At 41.6% G+C, this 18,779-nt stretch overlaps 1 protein-coding gene across 22 annotated transcripts in view; it reads left to right on the forward strand.

Annotated features, from left to right (window-relative positions):
• Positions 1-18,779, forward strand: part of ITSN2 (intersectin 2) — a 169,815-nt gene that overhangs the window by 25,034 nt on the left and 126,002 nt on the right. For all 22 annotated transcript variants that reach the window (XM_070069353.2, XM_070069357.2, XM_070069350.2 and 19 more), the window contains exon 2: positions 8,485-8,548. In XM_070069353.2, the coding sequence (XP_069925454.2) occupies positions 8,518-8,548 (31 nt within the window). In that variant the 5' untranslated portion in view covers positions 8,485-8,517. The remainder of the gene's footprint in view (positions 1-8,484; positions 8,549-18,779) is intronic.

Here is an 18,779-nt window from a genome sequence, read left to right on the forward strand (position 1 = left end):
TTATTATTTATTTGAGAGGTAGAGTCGTAGACAGGTCTTCCAACTGCTGGTTCACTCCCCAAATGGCCGCAATGGCTGGAGCTGGGTTGATCTAAAGCCAGGAGCCAGGAGCTTCTTCCACCTCTCCCATGCAGGTGCAGAATCCCAAGCACTTGGGCCATGTTCTGCTGCTTTCCCAGGTCATAACAGAAAGCTTGATCAAAAGAGGAACAGCCGAGAGTAGAACCAGTACCCATATGGGATGCTGGTGCTGCAGGCGGAGGGTTAACCCACTGCACCACAGCACTCACCCCCAGTTTCTTTTCTCTATGTTTGATTCAACCTGGCTTCTCTTCCTGCTGCTGCTTTTTTTTTCTTTAAAAAAAGAAAGTTATTTATTTGGTTGAAGGAGAGAAAGAGAGCGAGATTGTCCATCTGCTGGTTTACTCCTCAAATGGCCACTATGGCCACCTCTGGGCCAGCCCAAAGCCAAAAACCCAGAACTCCTTCTGAGTCTCCCACATGGATAATAAGGGTCCAAACACTGAGGTCATCATCTGCTGCTTTCTCAGGCTTATTAGCAAGGATCTGGATTGGAAGCAGAGAAGCCAAAACTCCAGTGAGTACTCCCATATGGGATGTCAACATGGCCAGCAGTAGTTTAAGCCACTGTGCCACAAAGCCCCATTTTTTCCCCTTTTGGGTATCTTAACCAAATTATTTACACAGCAAATATTTGCCAGTTTTTTTCTTTGGGATATCTACTTAGGCATGCAGAGGCAAAATGAAAATTCCCAGCACATATGAAATAGACAAACATGAAATGTGGAATTAAAATACAATGTAGAGGCCAGTGCTGTGGTGTGGTGGGTAAAGCCGCTGCCTGCAGTGCAGACATCCCATGTGATCACCGGTTCGAGTCCTGGCTGCTGCACTTCGATCCAGCTCTCTGCTATTGCCTGGGAAAGCAGTAGAAGGTGGCCCAAGTCCTTGGGCCCCTGCACCCGCGTGGGAGACCTGGAAGAAGCTCCTGGCTCCTGGCTTTGGATCGGCCTAGCTCCTGGCCATTGCAGCCATTTGGGGAATGAACCAACAGATGGAAGACCTCTCTTTTTCTCTGCCTCTCCTTCTTTCTGTGTAATTCTGACTTTCAAATCTCTGTGAGTGAGATCCCAGCGGAAAGAACAGGCCATCAAAGAAGGAGGTACTTTTCTCTGAAGGGAGGAGAGAACTTCTACTTTGATTATGGCCTTGTCTAAATAAGGTCAGAGTTTGTCAACTCAAGAGGCTTCCATAGCCTTGGCAGCTCATGACAAGAGCCTCGGATGATTACTGACGTCGTAAATAAGAGCGTCAATTGTTAAATCAACAACGGGAGTCACTGTGCACTTACTTCTTATGTAGGATCTCTATCCTTAATACATTGTACTATGCGAATTAATGGTAAAACTAGTATTCAAACAGTACTTAAACTTTGTGTGTCTGTGTGGGTGCAGTCTATTGAAATCTTTACTTAGCATATACTAAGTTGATCTTCTGTATATAAAGATAATTAAAAATGAATCTTAAGAATGGGATAGGAAAGGGAGTAGGAGATGGGGTGGTTTGTGTGTGGGAGGGTGGTTATGGGGGGAAAAACTGCTATAATCCAAAAGTTGTACTTTTGAAATTTATATTTACTAAATAAAAGTTTAAAAAAAATTCTGACTTTCAAATAAATAAATACATCTTAAAAAATACAGTGTAACAAATGAGGGTATTGTGAGTTGAAGAGGTGTTATGGACATATCTAAGAGATAGTGACTGGCTATCTAGGGGAGTGGAAGTCTTTCAAAGAAAAACCTGAGTCTGTAATTGAAGAATAAGAAGAAAGTGTGTGGTGCCTGTGCTAGAGGAAGGAACTCTTTATGAGAGAGAGAAAAGCATTATGTTTCAAGCAGATTGGTGTGCTTAGACCAAGTGGGGGCTGGCACTGTGGCATGGAAAGTTAAGCCTCTGCCTGCAGTGCTGGCATCCCATCTGGGCACCTGTTTGAGTCCTGACTGCTCCACTTCTGACCCAGCTTGTTGCTAATGCACCTGGTCAAAGCAGCAGAAGATGGCCCAAGTCCTTGGGCCCCTGCACCCACATGGGAGACCTGGAAGAAGCTCCTGGCTCCTGGCTTCAGCCGGGCCCAGTCCCAGCCATTGCAGTCATTTGGGGAGTGAACTTGCAGGTGGAGGATCTCCCCCCCACCCTTTCTCCTTCTGTATCTTTGCCTTTTAAATAAATATTTTTTTTTAAAGAACAAGTACATGGAGGACAATTACCTTTCTTTAAATATGTATTTATTTGAAAGACAGAGTTAAAAGTGAGGGTGGGGTGTCCTCTGATTCCCTCTCCAAATGGCTGCAACTACTAGGACTGGGCCAGGCCAAAGCCAGCAGCTTGGAACTCTGAGCCCACATACCCAGGGCTATTTGCTGTTGCTTTCCCAAGCAGATTAGCAGGGAGCTGAATTGGTGGTAGAGCAGCAAGGATTTGAATCAGTGCTCATATGGGATGCTGGTGTTGCATGCAGCAGCTTAACCCTCTGTGCCACAACACTGGCCCCAGGAAACTATCCTGAGATGAATATGATAAAGTGGATTAAGGTGAAAGTTTGAAGGATTTCGTACTGGGAAGTTTGGGCTTTAGTTGTAATCAGTGGGGAAAAAGTAAGCAGGAGAGAGATATCAATGAATGTTTTAGGGAAAAAAAACTAGTAGCTTTATTTTAGATTTTTGCTTCATTTCTCACAATGACCTACTGATTCACAGTCCCTGTGATGGGCCTAGAAATCTGTAGAATTAGTAAATGTCCCAAGTGATATGACTGGGCAAGTTGGGAAATTTTTAAACATAGACTACTGAACACATACATCAGAGATGTGGTTTCTGGGATCAGTTTTGTTATTAACTTGTGAGCTTGTACAGCTGTTTTAGTTTTCTACCTTGAAAATTGAGGACTAAATGATTCATTCTTTCTATAATTTCATGCTTCTACACAAACAAGCAAACAAATAATTTAGCTTTAATTGAGCTCTTTTACTTAGGTGGCCATGAGTTTGGCAGGTTGTGTGTGTATGTGGGGGTGGAGTCTAATTGACCCTGTGTAGAAGAATTTCCTACTCCTAGTATTTCTACTCTTCTCTCCCTTAGAATGAATATATTTTTCACATTCTTTAAATTATATTAGGTGATTTTTCCAAATTGCTTTTGGATTGTATTAAATCTAAGCAATCTTTGTGCTTACTCCTATCTGCCAAGTGTATTTTCTTGGTTTCTGCAAAGGAAGCAATGATAGTTCTCCACTAATTTTTAATAAGCAGAAAAATCTCCACATGGATATTCTAAAACTATAGGTACTTAACACAGTTAATTATATGTTCAAATTATGACTGCACACTGCCAAAATTGCCCCTCGTCCCACTCTTCCACACACTTGATCTTAGCCAAAAAGCCAAGAAGCAATTCATCTCACCTTTCCAAAGAGGAGAAAGGGATGTTTGCCGAGTGCAGACTTGAATTACATGTGCCTGAAATAGATAGCAGGCATAGTTAGATGCTGGTTACCCTTTTCTTCTCTCAGAGCATTATACCAAGAGGTAAGAAACAATGAACGCGTCCCAGTTTCTGTAGGTGAGTGATGTAGTCCTATGTGTTGAGTGACAACCCTGGCTTGTTTTTCTTCTCCCCTACAAACGTACCAACGTTGAGCTACTTGCTGCTTTTAGGAACCTGCAGCCCACTCATCATTACTTATCTCCATTTTAGCAAGAAAGAGGTAGATAAAACCCATGGGAAGTTTGTAGACTTCAGAACTGGACAGGTTTGGGATTGCATTGTAGCTTCACCTACAGAATCTGGGCGAGTAGTTTAGCCTTCTGGTTCTTACTTTATGAGATGAATAGCGACAGCCCTGCAGGTGCTATAAGGAGCATCAGTGTTGGGAAGTGCTCCTCGGTGTGTGAGGCTCCCTGTGTGGGATCTGAAACGTACTCGACTCTCACGGATGATCAGCATGACACATAGGCGGGTCTTTAAAAGGTTCATGGAAAATTATGAAAAAACCTGTATCGATTTCAAAATTTGTTGCACCAAAATCAACTTACCTTTTTTTAAAAAAAAAAAAGATTTATTTATTCATTTATATGAAAGGCAGAGTTACAGAGAGGCAGAGGCAGAGAGAGAGAGAGAGAGAGATCTTCCATCTACTGGTTCACTTCCCAAATGGCCACAACGACAGGAGCTGGGCTGATCTAAAGCCAGGAGCCAGGAGTTTCTTCCAGGATGCCCACGTGGGTGCAGGGGGCCGAGGACTTGGGCCATCTTCTGCTGCTTTCCCAGGCCGTAGTAGAGCTGGGTCAGAAATGGAGCAGCCAGAACTCGAACCAGCGCTCATATGGCATGCTGGCTCCGCAGGCTGGGACTTTAACACTTTGCACCACAGCACTGGCCCTGCAATTGTTTTTTAAAATGTCAAAATCTCGGGGCTGGCGCTGTGGTGTATTGGGTGAAAGCTGCTGCCTGCAGTGCCGACATCCCATATGGGTGCTGATATCCCATATGGGTGCTGATTTGAGTCCCGGCTGTTCCACTTCTGATCCAGCTCTCTGCTATGGGCTGGGAAAGCAGTAGAAGATGGTCCTGGAAGAAACTCCTGGCTTCTGGCTTTGGATCAGCCCATCTCCCGCCATTGCGACCATTTGGGGAGTGAACAAATGGATGGAAGATCTCTCTCTCTCTGCCTATGCCTCTGCCTCTCTGTAACTCTGCCTTTCAAATAAGATAGATAATTTAAAAAAAAAAGTCAAAGTCTTACATATTTGCTGTATTTTTAAAAATTTCAATAATTTTTCTTCTCTGTAAGTCTGTAGGTTGAATGGTAGAATTGTTAAGCATGAGGTAGTTATTCCACAGTAGGGCGGAGAGAGTTAGTATAAATCTAACATATGAAAGTGTATGCTTTAAAAGCTTATTTATTCCAACATGCTACCATATTTAGATGTTGCCACAATCAGATGTTACATAAGGACATAAATGTTAATGTTACTCTGTAACGATGCCTTAGTATACATGGATGGCTAAATCCCACATACCAGGTAGAGGTACTGTAATATTTGTACCCTCAGTTTCATCCAAGGGATTTGCCCTCCCTGCACATTATATTGTTTGGTTCATCCTCTGGGTTTATTTCAGGATTACTGGGCATGCGTGTGGCGTTCTGTTTATTCATGGACTGCGTGATGATCAGGCAGAGGTTCTAGACAGATGATTTCCAAGTTTAGACCTGGATCTGATTAATTGAGACTCTGTGACCATTTGTCTTTCTGTTGTCCTAGCCATCTTTGGTAACTCATGTGCTTTTATGCAGACTTACAGAATGTGTTCTCTGTACTTCTTTTGCTGAATTTTCTAGCACATTTTTAAATTGTCTCAGTCACAGAGAACTAATAAAATAGGGACCCTTGCTGTGCATATCTGGAAGCAGATAGGCACGCAGCTTATTTTGGTTTAACATTACTTATGACAATTTTAAGTTGAGGAAGTAAAGATGTTTTTATGTTTGAAGAATTTCTGTGTTTGAGGAAGTCGTAGTCACAGCTTGATTTATGAGACTTCCCTCTCTGTTCACTTTTCCAGCCAGTGGCAGCACAGTTCACGCAGTTCCATGAGCTGTAGTTCCGGAGGTGTCTGTGTCGTTCCTTTCACTCCATTGTCCCTGCGTCCACAGGGTCTCTGAGCTCTGCTGCTGTTACCCCCTCGCTGCTGCTGCAGCTCACCGCAGCTTCTCTTCTGCTGCTGTCCAGATCAGGGCCAGATGCTGCTCACAGCTCTTCCCTGACTGATCTCCCTGCTTCCCCCGGTGCTTCTCTTCACAGCTGGTTGTTTATCCTCAATGAAATCTGACTGTGTTCCTCTCCTTAAAACCTTTAAGAACTCCTGTCAGGTCCAAGTCCAAGGTTCTTAACATTATAGTTATAACTAATCTTTACTCATCCTTTAAGACAAAAACAGAATCTCCTTTAGGAGTTCCTGACTACCCCACGACAGGAGATTGTTTTTCTGTACAGTAAATACTCTAGTACCTGGATTTTACCTTTTGAGAAAGCAATGAAGAAAACCAGCTAGTTCGTGTGTGAAATTTCCTCCTACCCAGGAAGAATGTGGTGGCAAGTAAAGTCTCAGTATGGTAACAGATTTAAAACTCCATTGCAGCAAAGCTTATTAAACCCAAAGAAAGAATATACACCTTGAGAGGAGGATAATGTGTAGTAGCAACATACAGAAAAGCTAGGAATCAAAAGAATAAAATTGGCGGAGCCGTTTTTGGCAGCCTTCGTGGTGGTTTACCTGATCCTGTTGTCCAGTGCTGATCTATCCTTGCTGTATAGATGGGTGCATCACACTGTTGATACTGATGTCATTCTAATCAGTCTGCTCTCTTAGCTCACACACAATGATCAAGTCAACATTTAGTAGATGGAATAGTTTGCTTTTTGGGAAGAAATGCTGCTGTCACTTCCTATATAAATAAGTGAATTGGGGTAACATACCAGTTTTTTGGTTAGCATGAGTCATGTTTGGTGGTCGTACTGATACGGTCACTGTTTCTGGGTCAGCAGAGCAGAAGGCCGGATCCTTGAGCACTCTGAATGCACCGGGTAGCAGCACACTGGGACACTTCTTGGCAGCCACAGCTGCTCTGGTGACACCTACCGTGGTGTGATATGTAACTCAGTGCCTTCTTTGTTTAAAATCAGCTATGGGAATGTTTTTCTTAGGCTTCTAAAAATATTAATATTTAAGTTATTTAGGTAAATATATGAGAATGTAGTCTTCTACCATAGTGCTGTTTTCCTGACTGTTTGGATCTGTGGTTTTGCTAAGTATATTGCTATAAATTTCCTAGGCCTTTATCCTCCCTAACTGGTCCTACCCTCAGGGTTCATGAAACATACTTTGAATTTTGAGTTTATTTACAATTAAATAATGAATTCAGGGTCCAAAATGGTATTTCACTCTTTTGTCCTGGATGTTTGCAAAATGGAGCCATTTATTGAACATCTGTGTGGCAATATGGCAGGCAGTGTACTGGATTACATTTAATATTTTCAATATTACTCCTGTGAAGTATTTTTTTTTTTTCATTTAGTTTTATTTACTTGAGAAAGAGAGCGCGAGCGAGCAAGTGCTGCCATCATTTGGTTCAGTCCTCAAAAGCCCACAATGGCCAGGGTCGGACCGGGCGTGGGTGAAGCTGGGAGCTGAGGAACAGTGTCCTGATCTGTGTGAGTGGCAGGAAGCCAGTTACTTCAGCCATCACTGCTGCTGCTTAGTCTTCAGTAGCAGCAAGTTCAGTCAGGAGCTGCAGTTGAGCATTGAACCCAAGCGAACTGAGATGGATGCGGGTATCTTAATCACTAGGCTACACCTCCACCCCTGAAGTATTTTTATAGATGAGGAATTTGAGACTCAAAGAAGATTAAATGACTTTTCCATGGTCGCAGCTAGGAAAATAGCAGAGCTGGGTTTGATCCCAGAGCCGTTAATTTCCAAAGTCCCTTTTATTAGTGCACAGAGCTTAGCTAGCACATTTAGTTATGTTTAAATAAACATATGTGTGCATTTTAATGTATGTTTTTAATAACTTTTATACTTTTTTTAAACCTGTAGAACTTAATTAAATAGCTGTTCTACATTTATTTTGGATATCTTTCTTGTTGGGGGATTTTTATAAAAAGAGTATTATGGATTTCCATAATATTCTTACATGTATTATATGGATAGTTGATTTCTCTGAGATACATTTTTAATAGATTTATTTATTAAATATGAGAGTCAGAATTAGAGAGAAGGAGAGACAGAGAGAGAGAGGTCTTCCATCGGCTGGTTCACTCCCCAGATTGCCACAATGGCTGGAACTGCACTGAAATGAAGCTAGGAACCAGGAGCGTCTTCCGGGTCTCCCACGGAGGTGCAGGGGCCCAAAGACTTAGGGCATCTTCCACTGCTTTCCCAGGCCATAGCAGAGAGCTGGATTGGAAGTGGAGCAGCCGGGACTTGAACCAGCACCTATATGGGATGCCCACACTGCAGATGACGTTCTTACGCGCAATGCCAGAGCTCCGGCTCCTGATATACATTCTTGCCTAGTTATAACAGCCCCTCCTCTTTCCCAAATTAATTTCTATCAAAATGTTGATTCTTGCCAAAGGTTTCTTTAATCGTTATTTACTATTAAATGTGTGACTTTTCCTTAAAAGGAAAATGGCTTTGTTTTTAGGGCAGCACCATTTCCCAACAAAATCTCTTACCCTTCCGCAGTGTACGTTCTGCCTGTTCAGCAGCAGCAGAAGCTCTGCATTGTTTTCTGCTGTAAGTGTGAGCTAAGGGGACAGACATTCCTCCTGCTTAGTGGGCGCACTAAAGCTGTGCTCTGTGCTTGTTGTATTATTAATGGCACCATGCTTTTATGTTGCAGATGGCCAAGAGCTAGCAAGGAAAATTCAAGACCATGATGGCTCAGTTTCCCACAGCAATGAATGGTAAGCAGCTTTGTACTTGTGACAAGATAAGCTAAGGGTTTTTTGTTTTGTTTTGTTTTGGGGGGGGAGGGGAGAAGTGTAAAATGTTCACGTGAGTAATTTTCCTTAAGCTTATAAATGCGAAACTTAAAGTACTCTTGTTGAATATTCTGACAGTGTATTTCAGAGCACTGCATATGTTGTCTGTTAGGATATTATGCAGTGAGTCGCACAACTCAGTTTGTTCGTGATCTGCAGTTTCGTATGGAATATGTGCTTGCCATTGAGTAGTTAAGAATAACCCAAAGATATGTTGCGTTATGACTGGAGGACAAACAGCAGAGTGTTATAAGGTGAATATTAAAGATGTTTTTGGTAGTAAAGTGTGATTGCAAACTGATGAAGCCAGTAAAGACTCATTGAGTAACATACATGTAGATTGTTTTCCCTTTTAAAGAGTTCTGCATGTTTACATACATACTTGTTTAATATGAAATATTTCTTAAAAAATTATTTGAGGGGCAGAGAGAGCGAGCTCCTATCTGTTAGTTTGTTCCCTTATTGCCCCAATAGTCAGGGGTTAGGGGTTCCCTGAAACACGGGTCCAGGAATTTACTCTAGCTCTCCCACACGGGTGGCAGCAACCCAACTCCTTGAGCCCTCACTGCTGCCTCCCAGGATCTGCATTATCAGGGAGCTACAGTCAGAAGGCAGAGCCAGTGTCAAACCTAGGCACTGAGATGTGGCAAGCGGACATCCCAGCCGATCTCTTAATTACCAGTGCAGATACTCACCCTAGTAGGAAACATTTTTAAAGAAAATGTTTAGATATTTTTAATAATGAAAAGTATGTTAAACTTTGTTCTGAATCTAGTTTTAATTCCTTTCCCAAATACTAATTAACTCCCCTTAATAGGTATTAAGTTACTGTGTTTGTCATTTAGAATGAATTGAGAAAATGTATTTTTAAATCACCACAAAGAAATTGTGATGCTGAGTTCTGAAAATTTTTTTAAAGATTTGTTCAGAGACAGAGCGATCTTTTTCATCTGCGGTGGCTGGAGCTGAGCCAATCTGAAGCCAGGAGCTTCTGGGTCTCCCACAAGGGTCCAGGGGCCCGAGCCCTTGAGCCATCTTCTGCTGCTTTCCCAGCTGCATTAGTAAGGAGCTAGATTGGAAATAGAGCAACTGGGCCTTGAACCAGCCCCTATCTGGGATGCCAGTGTTGCAGATGGTGGCTTTACCTGCTATGCCATAGCACCAGCCCCACAGGTGCTTAATTTTTTATTAAATTTCATTAGCTGTTTGTAAAAGATGCAGGGAAATAAAGTCAATAATTTTTTTTATTTATTCGTAAGTCAAAGAGTTATACAAAGAGAAAAGGGGCAGAGAGAGAGAGAGGTCTTCCATCCGATGGTTCACTCCCCAATTGGCCGAAACGGCTGGAGCTGTGCTGATCCAAAGCCAGGAGTCAGGAGCTTCTTCCAGGTCTCCCATGTCGGTGCAGGGGTCCAAGGAGTTGGGCCATCTTCTGCTGCTTTCCCAGGCCACAGCAGAGAGCTGGATCGGAAAAGGAGCAGCCAGGGCTAGAACCGGCGCCCATATGGGATGCTGGTGCTTCAGGCCAGGGCGTTAACCCACTGCGCCACAGTGCCAGCCCAAAGTCAATAATTTTTAACAGGTAAATTGAAAATAGTAATATTACAGAATAGTAAAAAAAGGATCATCATTATACCATCTTCACAGAACAATGATTTTTTTTTTTAAGATTTATTTATTTTACTTGAAAGTCACAGTTACACAGAGGGAGGAGAGGCAGGGTTGGGGGGCAGTCTTCCATCCACTCGTTCACTCCCCAGATGGCCGCAATAGCCGGAGCTACGCCAGTCTGATGCCAGGAGCCAGGAGCTTCTTCCAGGTCTCCCACACGGGTGCAGGGGCCCAAGGACTTGGGCCATCCTGTACTGCTTTCCCAGGCCATAGCAGAGAGCTGAATTGGTAGAGGAGCAGCCGGGTCTCAAACTGGTGCCCACATGGGATGTGAGCAATGCAGGCAGTGCCTTTACCCACTACGCCACAGTGCTGGCCCCAATAAACAATCAATTAGAAAAAATTCTAAACAAAATAATAGCAATTCAAACCCAGGAATGTCATTTTTAAAAAATCACAACCAGTTTGAGTTTATCACACAAATGTAGTGATGAATTATAAAAAATCTTATTTCAGCACATTTTTATAAAACCATATGATCATCTAAGACGATACAGGGAAAGCATTCAATAAAATTCAGTAAAATTTACCTGCTATGCCACAGCGCCGGCCCCAACAATGCTGTTTTGAGATTGGTGTCTGATGTTTCATCATTTGTATCTTTTTCATTTAACTTGTTTTTGTCATAAGCCAAATCAGTGAGTTGATTATAATTGCATGTTGTATATATCTCCAGATTTAAGCTTTAGGATTTAAGAAAGTTTTAGAAAAATGAATTCTTTGCATAAAACGTAGAATCGAATTCTAATGTGTGGAGGGCTGGCACTGTGGCTCAGCAGATTAAGCTGCTGTCTATGACACTGGCATCCCATATGACAACTGATTTGATTCCTGGCTGCTCCACCTCTGATCCATCTTCCTGCTAATGTGCCTAGGAAAGCAGTGGAAGATGGCCCAAGTGCTTGAGCCCTGCCACCCATGTGGGACACCTGGGTGGAGTTTCTGGCTCCTGGCTTTGTCCTTACCCAGCCCAGACCCAGCTGTTGAGGTCATTTGGGAAGTGAACCAGCAAATGGAGTTCTCTCTCTGTCTCTCCCTCTCTCACTGAAACCCTGAATTTCAAATGAATAAATAAATCTTAAAATTCTAATATGTGGAAGAGTCTGTGCCAGTTAATTAAGGATGTGCTTGAGGTAAGACTTTTTGTTGTTGTTTTGTTTTTTTTACCTTTTCAGAACTGTTACTTAAGGATTAATGGGAGCATTGCTCCTGTTGTGGAAATGGTGTGGGATAATAAAGCTTGATGCAGCAGATGATTTTTAAAATTGAATCATTTTTTCCAGAATGAGTGATATATGTACATTTAAACTTAGGATAATCATTATAGTGGTAATGTATGCAACCTAAGTTTGAGGATTTTCATATCCCATAAAATTTAAACACATAAAAGCACAGTTTAGTTACAAACTTCACCCAGCATGTTAATCAGGCTTATAAACTAAATGAATGTAAAAGAAAGCAGTAGAATCCCAGTCTTCATTCTGTTTCTTCTATTCTATAAATATTTGTGTATCTAGTTCATGTAGCTCATTGCATTTTATTAAGGGGTTTCAAAAAGTTTGCAGAAAATGGAATTAAAAAATAGCATGCAAAGTGGGTATTTAGCCTAGAGGTTAAGACACCCATGTCCCACACAGAGTGCGTGGGTGCCGACTCCAGCTTCCCACCAGCATAGACTCTGGGAGCAGCAGTGCTGACCCAGGTAATTGGGTTCCTGCTGTACACGTGAGAGACTTAGATTTCATCCTGGCTCCCGCGACCACAGCTGTTGCCGGCATCTGGGGGAGTGAGCTCGCTGATCTGAGCACATACTATCTCTCTTTCTCTCTCAAATAAATTATTGTTTTTTACAAAAACAAGTGCTTTCCACAAACTTTTTGAAGTCCCTTGTATATAAAAGAATAATCCTGGAATGAAACTAAGAGTTTAATAACAAAGTTAATGTAAATAATTGTCTGAAATGTTGGGCAGTTAACTTCGAAGTGGTTTATAGGAATAAAAGTAGTAATTTTTAAGTTTCTGAAGACTTGATGGTAAATGTAGACTGTGTGATATCCCTACTTAGTTAATAAAACAGCTGAGGATAAGTTGCATATATCTAAGGAAGTCCAATTCAGTGTTTAACATCTTACTGAAAGCAGCATTCATGTATAGCATAAAACCTTGAAAAGCAGTGTTTGCTACTCTAGGAAATCTTCAGTCACATATTAAGTTTTTGGTGTTCAGTGTGGTTGGGACTTGTCTGTAAATGTTGTTTGTCCAGATGCTCTGGCACATGCCTCAGATTTAGCCATCTGTTTACTATATTATCCCAACACTAACCATGGACTTTGTTTTTAGATTTTATTTATTTAGTTTAAATTTTTTTTAGTTTTTAACAGATTCAATATAGTTAACAGATATAACTCTTAAGCTTATAATAATATTCCTTCCTCGCTCCCTAGCCATAGATTTTTTTAGGCTGTTTTTGTTCTTGGAGGGCTGCGGTGCCTACTACAGTAGCCACAAGCTACTTGTGATTTCAATTTAAATGAATAAAAATCAAGTGAAAAAGTCTGTCCCTCAACCACACATCTGCATTACAAGTGCTCGAGGCCACACTTGGCTAGTGCCGCCCCATTGGACAGTGCAGTTGTAGAACCGCTACATCACTTCAGAAGCTTTTGTGGAACAGCGCTTTCTCAGGCTCTTTGATGTTTCACTTTCCATTTCCTTAACAGAACTAAATGTCAGCAGTGCATTACATTTTGACCGCTGCGACTCTGCTACTGGTGTGTTTTGCAGCAGTGGACTCATCCTTGCAATGCCTTGTTTAATCATGAAGCGTTTGCTTCTTTTAAAAACTTTAATGAGTATGTGAGCCTTTTGGGTGACAAGCAGGAGGCTACTTGAGATTTGTAGGGCTGCTGGATGCTATCACAGTGTGATAATAGCTTGCTTCCGCCTCAGAATTGTGGGGTTCTGAAGAGTGGTTAAGTGAAGAATTTCTGAAACCCATCATGGTGCCTGTGTACAAAATGGAAGCGAGAAGAAAGGAGAGAACAGGAGCAGCCAGTGGCTCTAGGAAGAAAAAATGCCGTTTTATTTTTAGAGCTTTATTGCCTTAGAATTTTCTCAATTTAGTAATGAATTGGGGGAAGTGGATAGAATTTAATGCCTTTCTCTCTCTCTCTTTTTTTTTTTAAGATTTATTTACTTATTTATTTGAAAGGCAGAGTTACAGGAAGGCGGGGGAGGGAGAAAGAGATTTTCCATCTAGTGGTTCAGTCTCCAAATGGCCACAACAGCTGGAGCTGGACGAGGCCAATGCCAGGAGACTGGAACTTCATTCTTGTCTCCCATGTGGGTGCAGGGACCCGAGTAATTGAGTTGTCTTCAGCTGCCTTTCCAAGTGCATTAGCAGGGAGCTGGGCCGAAGGAAAGCAGCTGGGACTTGATCTGGCACCCATAAGGAATACCGTGTCTAAAGCGGCAGCTTAACCAACTATGCCACAATGCCGGACACAGAATTTTAATGCATTACTAATGTGATTATCAGAAAATATAGTTAGCTTCTTAAGGAAATAATAGACATCAACCCCCAAGCTTACATTTTTCTGCTTTTCTCCAAGGCTCACAAATAAATACAGACTAAGATTTTTAACTTTAGGTTTAAAATACCAAACTTTTGGCTCTTGAAAAGGTTTCGTTAGTGATATATTCTAAATAAGAAAGCCAGAATTTAAAATTGGCTTGAATTACATATATTTTCAAGTCTTATGTCTATATTTTTGTTTCTCTAAAATTCTTGATGCATTAATATATTATATTTCATCGTGGTCATTTGTTTTAAAGTGTTCAAAATTGAAGGTTATTTGAACACTAATTAAATTGTTCTTTGCCATAATGTGTTAGAACATTTTTATTCTATAAATGACATTAATTGTGACAATATTTAATCATTAGTGTGTGTGATTTTCTTTTCTGGTGGAGTCTCTGGAATACTAGGAAATCTGTGAGCTCCTTTAAGGGGCTCATAATATTTAACATGATTGAATGGGTGAATATGAAGGTGAGAAGGGTGATGGCTGGAGTCAAGAGGAATTAAACGGTAGATGTTTCAGCAGGTGGGCTGAGGTGGTCACTGTGGAGACAGGCAGCAGAGGCACGGTGAAGAGGTGGCATGATGATGATGATGCTGGCAGCACTCTGTTGTCCTGGGCTGGCAATAGCCTGTCCCTGTCTGGAGGTCTACAGCCGTGTGTGTCAAGTGTGTCAAGCCTTCCTAACCAGCCCCTCAAGACTTTATTAGTCTTCAGATTTCCGGCTACAAGGCCTTCCTTTCAGGATTTGCTGGTGAGAGTGCTCTTACCAGAAAGGGAAGAGCCTAAGATTTGGATGCTCTGCCATCTCTGATTATTTAATTCTTGAAGACTGGGTTGAGTTAGGAAACGAACTCGCTGAGTGCCCTGCATGTGGTTGGCAGTGTTAGGGGCTTGATCTTTTTGTTTTAGTTTCTCTTTAAATTGGGTTTATTGGGGGTGTAATTCATCCCCTTTCCAGTATAGAGTTTGGTGAGTTTGACAAATGTACAGTTATGTACATCTGGATATAGAACATTTTTATTGTCTAGAAAGTTCTCTTGAGTCCCTTTACCCCACCCTTAGCCACTCGAAACCACCGATCAGATTTCTGTTCCCATAGCTACTTTCCAAGAATATCATATAAATGGAGTGCACAATATTTACTCTGTTGTGTCTGGTTTGTGTCACTTAGCAAAATACCTTTAAGATTCATCCCTGATGTCACATGTCTTTTTCCTTTTTATTGCTGAGTAGTTTTCTGTTGTTTAAGTATGTATGGCAGTTGGTTTATTCATGCATCTGTAGAACACATTTGGGGTAATTTCCAGATTTTCGTTTAAAGATTTGTTTATTTGAAAGCCAGAGTGAGAAAAGAGGGGGAAGGAGGAGGGGAGAGAGAGATAACCTTCATCTGCAGGTTCATTCATTCCCAAATGCCCTCAACAGCAGGGGCTAGGTCAGGCTGAAGTCAGGAGCCAGGAACTCCATTCCAGTCTCCCACGTGGGTGTCAGGAACCCAAGCACTTGCGCTATCATCTCTTGCCTTCCTGGGTGCCTCAGCAGGTGTGCTGGGTTAGAAGCAGAGGGGCTGGGATTCCAGCTGGTTCTCTGATATGAGACACTGGCCTCCTAAGCTTAACACACTGCGCCACAACATCAGCACCTATTTCCAGGTTTTAATGTTTATGACGAAGTCTGCCATAACCATCAGGACAGGTTTTTATGTGTAAGTAGGTGTTCATTTCTCTTGTTGTTTATACACAAGAGTCTATTGTTGGGGCCAGCGATGTGACATAGTAGGCTAAGCCTCTGGCTGTGGCGCCTGCATCCCATAGAGAATCTGGTTTGTGTCTCAGCTGCTCCTCTTTGGATCCAGCTCCCTGCTATGGCCTGGGAAAGCAGTAGAAGATGGCTCAAGTGCCTAGACCCCTGCACCTGTGCGGAAGACTCAGAAGAAGCTCCTGGCTCCTGGCTTTGAATCCGCTCAGCTCCGACCTGTTGTGGCCATTTTAGTGAACCAGCAAATGGAAGACCTCTCTCTCTCTCTCCCTCTCCCTGTAACTCTGCCTTTCAAATAAATAAATAAATAAATCTTTAAAAAAAAGCTATTTGACAAAAAAAAGTCTATTGTTGAGTTGTGTGGCTGATGTATATTTAACTTCATAGGAAATTGTAAACTTGTTTTCCAAAGTGCTGACTCATTTTGCTTTCCCACCAGCAATATAGAAGAATTTTCAGTTGTTTAGTGTCCTTGTCAACACTTTATATTGTCAGGTTATTTTTTTTTTAAACTTCACATTTGAATAGGCCTATAGTGTTACCTTTTTGTGGTTTTAATTTGCATTTTTTAATTGGTCAGTGATGTTGAGCTCTTGTCACATGCTTATTCATATATTTAAATATTTCCCCATTTTGTGGGGAAGGGGATTTGTTTTTTTATTGAGTAGTTCTTTATGCTGATTACATGTCCTTTATCAAATAAATTTTGAAGAAATATTCTCTCAGTCTGTAGTTTCTTTTCATTTTCTTTCTTTCATTCTTTTTTTTTTGGACAGGCAGAGTGGACAGTGAGAGAGAGTCAGAGAGAAAGGTCTTCCTTTTCTGTTTTCTGTTGGTTCACCCCCAATGGCCACTGTGGCCGGCGCACCGTGCTGATCCGAAGCCAGGAACCAGGTGCTTCCTCCTGGTCTCCCATGCGGGTGCAGAGCCCAAGCACTTGGGCCACTCTCCACTGTACTCCCTGGCCACAGCAGAGAGCTGGACTGGAAGAGGGGCAACCGGGACAGAATCCGGTGCCCCGACCGGGACTAGAACCCAGGGTGCAGGCGCCACAGGCAGAGGATTAGCCTATTGAGCCGCGGTGCTGGCCTCTTTTCATTTTCTTAACAGAAGTTTTAGATTTCATGAAGTCCAGTTTAGCAAAAATGTTTATTTTGTACCTTTGTGTTTTGAAAAGTCATTGTATAATCCAAAGTCACAGATACTTTCTTTTGTGTTTTCTTCAAGAAGTTTCATAGTTTAACTTTTACATTTAGTTCTGTGGTCCATGTAGAGTTAATTTTTGAGTACTCATATGTCAAAAGTCCAAGGTTCTTTTCTTTATATGGGTGTTCAGCTCTTTCAGCACCATTTGTTGGAAAGACTGTTCTTTCTTCCTGAATAATCTTGACATTTTTGTTGAAGATCAATTGACAGTGTATTAGTAGGTCTGTTTCTTTCCAATTATCATCATGGCAGATAGTTTAAAACTCTTCATTAAGCTTGAGAAAATCCAATCCTGCCTTCAATGCTTGCCAGCTTTGTTACTGTGGGTAAAATATTTAATCTCTGTGTAACTGTTTCTTCCTTGAAAAATAGTGATAGTAATAGTGACTTCAAAGGACTCTTGGGAGCTGTAATTGAAGCAGTACATGTAAAGCTCTTTAAAGAATATGCTAATATTCATTAGAGTCAGCTGTTTTTATTACACCAGTCTAATAGATAAAAAGTTATATGTTTTATTCAAAAAATTATTTGAAAGAGAGAGAGAGAGAGGGAAAGAGAGAGAGAAAGTTGTCTTTTATCTGCTGTTTTACTCACTAAACCATTCTAATAGCCTGGGGCCAAGCTGAAGCAAAGAACCAGTAACTCCATCCAGGTCTCATACAAGAGTCACAGGGGCCCAGAGACCTCAGCCATCTTGTGCTGCTTTGTCAGGCACCTTAGCAGGAAGCTGGACCAGAATTGGAGCAGCCAGGACTTGAACTGGCACTCCAACATGGGATGCTGGCACAGGCCATGACTTAACTCACTGTGCCATAATGCTGGTCCAAATTTAGTGTTATTTTAATGTAGGTATATTACATCTCTACAACAATTTGTGGAGTTACATAATATTCCCAGTTTATAGAGAGGGCAACTCAAGCCCAAGAAATGTGAGAATCTTATCTGCATATGTTGAGATAGTAGAGCATGGAGACTCTGGAGTTGGGCTAAGCAGGTTCTAATCTCAGCTATGCTGCTTACTAGCTGATGACCTTGAGCAGGTTCCTTTACTACCATGACCTCTAGTTCTCTCACCTGTAAAATGAGCATGTAATACACCTCAATTTGAAGGGTAGTTGTGGGGATCAATGAATTGCAGCATATGAAGCCCCTGACATACAGTCAGAGCTCAATAAAAGTAAGATGCTTCCATCTTTGTCATCCTTTGTTGTCATTTAAAAAGTCAGTATCATAATTTTTCTAAAGCTCTACAGTAGTAGACCTGTGTTCTCTAGCTGTCCTACCTGCCTGTCTTCGTAGTCACAGGAATCCCTACAGGTTTATGTGTTTATTTTCTAAACTGATAAACCAAGTAGATTTTTACTACATATGACATACGTGGTATTTCTTTACTTGGAAAGTGTGTAGGTTTGGCTATTTTAGGCTGTTAGTTCTTCAGTACATCTGTTTCTTTATTTTTATCTCTAATCTTAAAACTTCTCTTTGAGAGGATGTTTGTAGATTTAGAAAAAACTAGTCATTTAGGGCTCAGAAAAATTCATTAAGTCCATCTTCATGTTTAAAATGATAGATGGGCCTATTTTTTTCAATGATACACAATCCTGGAAAAGTGCCTTTGTAAAGCAGAGTTTGATATAATTCATGCAGCAAATATGTATAGGTATGTATATTTTAACTGTTTCTTTATTGGCAGAAATTGAATGAATGAAAAGGTAGTCAGAAGTGAAGTACAGGCAGGCGTTGTGGTGCAGAGGTTAAGCTGCTGCTTAGAACCCACATCCCAGGCTGGGGTGCCTGGCTGAGTCCTAGCTACTCCATCTCTGATCCGCTTCCAGCTCATTTGCACCCTGGGAGACTGCACATGATGGCTCAGGTACTTGAGTTCTTGCTGCCCATGTGGGGGACCCACATGGAATTCTAGGCTCTTGACTTCA

The sequence above is a fragment of the Oryctolagus cuniculus genome, chromosome 2 (assembly GCF_051225735.1).
Source record: "Oryctolagus cuniculus isolate XC-2025 breed Fujian yellow rabbit chromosome 2, ASM5122573v1, whole genome shotgun sequence".
NCBI lineage: Eukaryota > Metazoa > Chordata > Mammalia > Lagomorpha > Leporidae > Oryctolagus > Oryctolagus cuniculus.